General features: G+C 39.3%; 1 protein-coding gene across 1 annotated transcript; it reads right to left on the bottom strand.

The window, feature by feature from the left end:
* Positions 1 to 316: 316 nt before the first annotated feature.
* On the bottom strand, positions 317 to 3,744 carry scpp1 (secretory calcium-binding phosphoprotein 1). The gene is made up of 13 exons (XM_028977984.1): positions 3,518 to 3,744; positions 3,330 to 3,395; positions 3,192 to 3,239; positions 2,948 to 2,998; positions 2,551 to 2,616; positions 2,378 to 2,428; positions 2,222 to 2,269; positions 1,981 to 2,037; positions 1,870 to 1,899; positions 1,745 to 1,780; positions 1,619 to 1,642; positions 1,135 to 1,200; positions 317 to 1,060 (listed from the first exon to the last, which is right to left on the bottom strand). The coding sequence occupies exons 2-13, from the start codon at positions 3,381 to 3,383 to the stop codon at positions 599 to 601; spliced, it is 993 nt and encodes a 330-aa protein (XP_028833817.1). The 5' UTR covers positions 3,384 to 3,395; positions 3,518 to 3,744; the 3' UTR covers positions 317 to 598.
* Positions 3,745 to 6,061: the final 2,317 nt, after the last annotated feature.

Raw genomic sequence — 6,061 nt, 5'->3', positions numbered from 1 at the left:
TTTCAGGACTGTTGACTACGGGCTTTTTTGAGAGCACAGAGCACGCTAATTATTTTTGGGTCGCGAAAGCACTTTGTGCTGCCGTTTTGGCAACGTGTAATTACGGAGGGCTCTCGGAGATTATGTGTTGAATTAGAAGCACACAAGGAACACCCACCCCAACTGCTGACAGCCTGACTTTAACACTATTTCTCTCTCTAGATCACTAATGAACCAGTTACCACGTAAAGACAACAAACAATTGCTCAAAATATTTGTAACTTCCTTTTAATTTTATTGATTGATTTATATTAGCCACATTACAGTGAAAGGCCAGTCTGGGATTTCTGGATATAAATTCTACATAAATTGCAAAATAAAATAAATTAACATAGGTAACAAATATATAGAACTATGGCATAGAATATCTTGTTATATAAAACACATTCAGTTGACATAAGGGTATAAAACATTAATGAGTATTTAATAAAGTTCAGCGATCTGGGTAGGGGCAGCTGAACAGTTTATGGACACAGTACATAATACACAGAGATACGCAAAATTATAAGTGCAATTAATATGTAATACAGTGGGTACTGAGCACCGGCCTATAGAGAGGTCATCTGCGGAGCTTGAGCTCTCCTGGCATGTCGTAATGCATGAGGAAGTTGTCGTTCAGGCCGAGCGCGCCGTCATCGGCAATTTCGTGGAACTGATGCTCGTCGCTGTCGCAGTTGGTGTCAGATCCTGGGGGGCACTCCTCTGATTGGCTCTGGCTGCTCTCGTTGCTGACGCTGTCCTGCAGGCTCTCACTGCTCTCACTGCTCTCCTGGCTCTCCTGGCTCTCCTCGCTCTCCTCGCTCTCCTGGCTCTCAGTGCTGTTGCTGGCCTGGCTTATCTCGCTGCTCACGCTGTTGCTGATGCTGATGGTGGGGTTCATGTTGCTGGCAGTCTCGGCGGTTTCACTGGAGATGCTTTGGTCTTCAGTTGTTTCTGAGCTGGACTGCTGGGACTCACTGGTGGTGTCTTCAGTGCTGTTGTCCTCCTTGCTGGCCACTTTGATTGCGTAGACTCGGAAAACCTTGATGAGGGAAAACAGATTTAGGAACAATTTGCAGGAAGCAGAGATGACAGTGAAGTTACTTTTCATCTTACCTTCCTCATGTTCTCTTTACTGCCATGACTGTCATCTTTGGTGACTCCATTTTCAGCAGAGTCAGTCTGGAATTGTAGAGGGTGGGAGTGAAAAGATTGGACATCTATCTATCTATCTATCTATCTATCTATCTATCTATCTATCTATCTATCTATCTATCTATCTATCTATCTATCTATCTATCTATCTATCTATCTATCTATCTATCTATCTATCTATCTATCTATCTATCTATCTATCTATCTATCTATCTATCTATCTATCTATCTATCTATCTATCTATCTATCTATCTATCTATCTATCTGTCTGTCTGTCTGTCTGTCTGTCTGTCTGTCTGTCTGTCTGTCTGTCTGTCTGTCTGTCTGTCTGTCTGTCTGTCTGTCTATCTATCTATCTATCTATCTATCTATCTATCTATCTATCTATGCATGGGTTAGGGTTATGTGTGTGGGTGTGGGAGTGTATGAAGTGATTTTTTTTACCATATCCTGGCTTTCTTCAGATGTCTGAATGAAAATGAGAAACAGCCATGAGAGAGCAGCTGAGTTTACTGAGGACATCGGTGGAGTCATTATCGGTATGAAAAACAGAAAAGTCCCTCCACTCACCATGTCCTCAGATGCAGATTCTGATGATTCGGAAGTCTGTGGAGAAAAGGGAAGGTCAATTTGAGTGGCACTGAAGCTCTGTCTCTTTTATCTCATGACTTGCGATTAGATAATGATGCACTCACTGTGTTTTCAGAGGGGGTTTCTTCTGAGCTCTAGAAGGGGGTGAAGCATATTTTTTTAAGTTTGTTGCTGACATTTTAGAAGCTAATGTTAATAATTATATGTTGTCTTACCTTCTGTTCTGAAGTATCTGATTGGTCAGATGACTGAGATGATGAGGAACTCTTGGACTATTGAAAAAAGAACATTAATGCAGAAATATAGCAACAGTGTATAACTGTCTGACTGTCTGTCTGTCTTTATGTCCTTTCTACATTCAGCCATTATGCTTATCATGTATTGTTTTTATTATAACTTGCTTCTGAAATGCCAAAATGATTTAATTACAATAGACTGGATTCGATTTCCTCTTACCTCATCCTCTGAAGTGTCTGACGATTCAGATGCAGAGGAACTCTGGGACTGTGATGGGCAAGACACATTCCAGTTATTGTATGATGTTTATGATGTTTAAGGAGTTCCACTTATTTGCGCTGTGCGGGAGGTTAATGATTTAAGTTTTTTTCTGACCTCCTGCTCCGATGTGTCACTTTGGTTTGAAGAATCCGACGCCGAGCTGCTCTGTAAAGTCATAGAAAATAGATGAATAACAACACCCTCACTATTTACATTATCCACCTGAGCCCTCTTTACACTCTGAAATTGTGTGCAGTAGGGTGTAATTTCAGTGAATATGCACATACCTGGCTTTCAGAAGTGTCATTTTGCTGGGATGACTCTGATTCTGATGATTCTGAGGAGTCTTGGAGCTGGTGGACGTATAATGGCAGTTAGTGATATACTGATTTCATGACAAAACCATGTGGTAATGTTATCTACATCACATTTTGATGCAGCAAAAAATGCAGTAAACATGATATTTTAGACACTACACCTCATCCATGACACCATGACTGCCATATGGCCAGAAAATGTTACATCAAGCTTCTATGTGAGCATTCTATTTTAATCTCAAAGCCACAATATTCCTTCTTATTTACTGCTGTCATGCAATCTGTAAAATAAAACTACCTGGAATCTCATGACAACTTATTCAAAATGAATCCGTTGCCAAAATTTGTGAGGACAGGTAAAACTTACCATTAACCCTGTGGTATCTCCTTGAACAGCGATGTCAGAAATGGAAGAACTCTGTCAATGTTAAAGACATTGAAACCAAATCACTTGTTGTCCGTGGGATTAATAAAAAATCTTACATGTCTGACATGTCTTATATTAAACGTGTATATTAGTAAAAAAGAAAATTCATTCAAAAGAAGCATTCGTATGACAATTCACAACAATTCCATTTTTAGAAATGGAAAACCCTGTCATTTTTACTCACCACATTTGACTGCAGCTCAGCTTTGTCCACAGTGATGCCATACATTATCTGAGAAGTAAAGGATATCCTCAGTTATATCAATAGGCTTATGAAAATGACTCACAAGGTCCCCCGGAAAGAAAAAGATGCCCTACTCACTGGGTTGGCAAGAACTGCGCCCGTCAGGCAAAGAATCACTATAGCAACCTTCATTCTGAGAAGATTCTGTGTAAAAATGACATAAAATCTTGATATGTTGGATAAATGCACAGTTGTATTGTAATAGGTAAGCATTTCCTTTTTTTGATCTCTCTTCAGAAATAATGATATGAAGCGAAAGTTCTTACCTTCCCTTTCCTGTTCTACAATCCAACGTGTGCTGAACAAGCCTGAGAGGACAGAGACTCCGGTAGAGCTGGAGAGCGAAAGGCTGGATTAACGTCTGTGGTGACCTGGTGGTTAGGAAGACAACTATTTATCGACCAGAGCACATTGAGGTGAACGCATCACTTCCTCCCGCCAACTCAGTCTCAGCTTGTTCACTCTGCAGCCCCACGAAGCGCTCACACACACTTGGGGCCCTAAATTAGTATGGCAAACTATAGGGTGTGTGGGTTTTAAACACCGACTGTGAACACAAACTGCACCCACACAGGGACAGGAAGACCATAATGGGAGTGTGTCCGCTTCCTGTGGGATGTTTTCTCTTTCTATACTCTGCCCCCCCCCCTTACAAGACACAGTTTCATACACACATTCAGCCCTCATTATGCCGCATGTTGAATAAACCACAGTACACCCGTTAACCAGCGGGGGCATTGGGAGTCTGTTCCTTTTTTTAACTCTTATGGCTTTGTTGGTTTTTGCAGAAAAAAAAGACATCCCATAGTCTATACCATTTCCTGAACAGCCATATTTGGAAAGCTCGCATCTGTCCTCTGTCAAGATGAACCCCTTCAGAGAATTCTTCATTACGAGGGGATAATTGTTTCTGAGTAAACAACCTTGGTAATTAAACCACACAATTATCGCTCTGTCGCTTCCAGACAAGAATGAGAAATAATAATAATAATATAAAAACAATCTTGGAAGGCGTCTGCCCACCAAAAAGGAGGCAGACAGAACCGAGCCATTATGGAGCTGTGATCTTCTCAGCACTACAGTCTTAACCAGGGGTAATTAAATCGTCTCATGGTATGTGTGTGTGTGTGTGTGTGTGTGTGTGTGTGTGTGTGGGGGTATTCTGCAGACATCCTGAGACATTTCATAACACACTGAAATCTACATATGACTTCTTCATTTGTGGAAAAGGGGGAGTTAAAAATGGAAAGGCATGCTTTGGTGCGTGGCTATATGTCATTTATCCTACACAGAAGGGTTGGCCAAGCTGACCAGACTGCCAGACTGCCTTGGCCACTAAAATCCTTTTAACCTTCGAGCGACCCGCTCACATGTTTTGGTTAAATACAAGGTATGACTCAAGATATATTTGGACTGGTTTCCGGAACACGGCACTGTCCCAGTAAAATACTGCTATTGGCATGAATGTTGGATTATGGACCCAAGCGACACAAACAGCGGGATCCATCTACACATACACTAACGTTCCAAAGATTAGGGAAATGTAAAAATTTCAAATAATGTTTTAGTCACATCCACATCTGTTCATGCACTACTAGTGTGAATTTGGCCAGTTTTATTAAGTCAGTGCAACTGATTTCAACTGTACCAAGATAATTGAAAATAGATTTCTATTAATGAATGAAGCTTTTAAAGTAAGATACTTTGGTTAACAAACACAGCATCCATTGGAACTCAAGACAAATTGTTGCCTAAAAAGTTCCTTTCTTCATTTATGCAGATATTAGCAGCCATATCCAGCTACCAGTCATTTACAATATAAAGTTTAGAGTGAAATGGAGTTTGTTTCCTATCATAAGTAAAGAAATTTCCAAATGATCCTAAACTTTTGAACTGGATTGTATGCTAATAGGTGATTATGTGCCTACATGTACCATGCTGAAATTGAATGTATTTCAATGCAAACCACAGCTGTAATAGTGAATTCATGGAGTGGAAGTAGACTAGTGGTTGACAAACTTGTCTACATTGCAAAAATAAATTCTGCTCTCATCATTGTGACCCAGAGGAACACACTAAACCCTATTCTTATTCTTTTTTTGGATGTGCATTAGTTAAATATATTATATAAATGGTGCGTCATTTAAAATATTAAATTACGTAAATCATGAGCAGCTACTAATACAGTGACATCATGTGACTATTCTGTATGGGTAGTTATACTAATTTACAAAATACATTGGATAGAATATAGGATTAAAAAAAAGAATAGAATGCAACGTTGACATAAATGATGTAAAAAAAGAATGAACAAGGTACAAAAAGGGACATAGGTGAGATATAGCAGGTATACTCTCTTAGTATAGTGTCTGTCTGATGTATCCAAGATAAATCTGTTCAGTATGTAAATACATGAAGTTAAAAATAAACGGTGTCCCTACAGCTCCCTCCTGTGGAATGACAGTGAATGTTACTGTGGTGTAAATAGCAATAATGTGTGTTCAAAAACTTCACAAAGGAAAACCTCCTCAAGAGCGAGAAGAATCTAAATGTGTTGCAGTGTATTTTTTTTATTGTTGTTTGAGCTTTTAAATGACCAAGAGATTTGCATTTGAAACCTAAAGAATGATCAACATTAACATCACTTGCAACATATTGGGAAACAGAGGAGACTTTCTCAAACTTTATTTTGACTTTGAAGGCTGAGAACAAAATTGAGATGGGTTAAAAAGAAATATTACTTTTAATCCAAACAGATTTAAAAAAAAACTTTAAGAAAACAGTAGCATATTTAATGAAACACATGAACC

The sequence above is a fragment of the Denticeps clupeoides genome, chromosome 4 (genome assembly GCF_900700375.1).
Source record: "Denticeps clupeoides chromosome 4, fDenClu1.1, whole genome shotgun sequence".
Lineage (NCBI taxonomy): Eukaryota > Metazoa > Chordata > Actinopteri > Clupeiformes > Denticipitidae > Denticeps > Denticeps clupeoides.
Note: the sequence above shows the minus strand (reverse complement) of the source record. Positions and strands in the feature narration are given on the sequence as shown.

What these genes read in the sequence shown, in the direction of transcription:
- scpp1 (XM_028977984.1), bottom strand. Translation starts at nt 3,383, where the DNA reads ATGAAGGTTGCTATAGTGATTCTTTGCCTGACGGGCGCAGTTCTTGCC. An exon ending in CAGACACTTCAGAGGATGAG is followed by an intron (nt 2,038 to 2,221) that starts GTAAGAGGAAAT and finishes TTTTTTCAATAG; the next exon opens with TCCAAGAGTTCCTCATCATC. An exon ending in CAGATACTTCAGAACAGAAG is followed by an intron (nt 1,900 to 1,980) that starts GTAAGACAACAT and finishes ACCCCCTTCTAG; the next exon opens with AGCTCAGAAGAAACCCCCTC.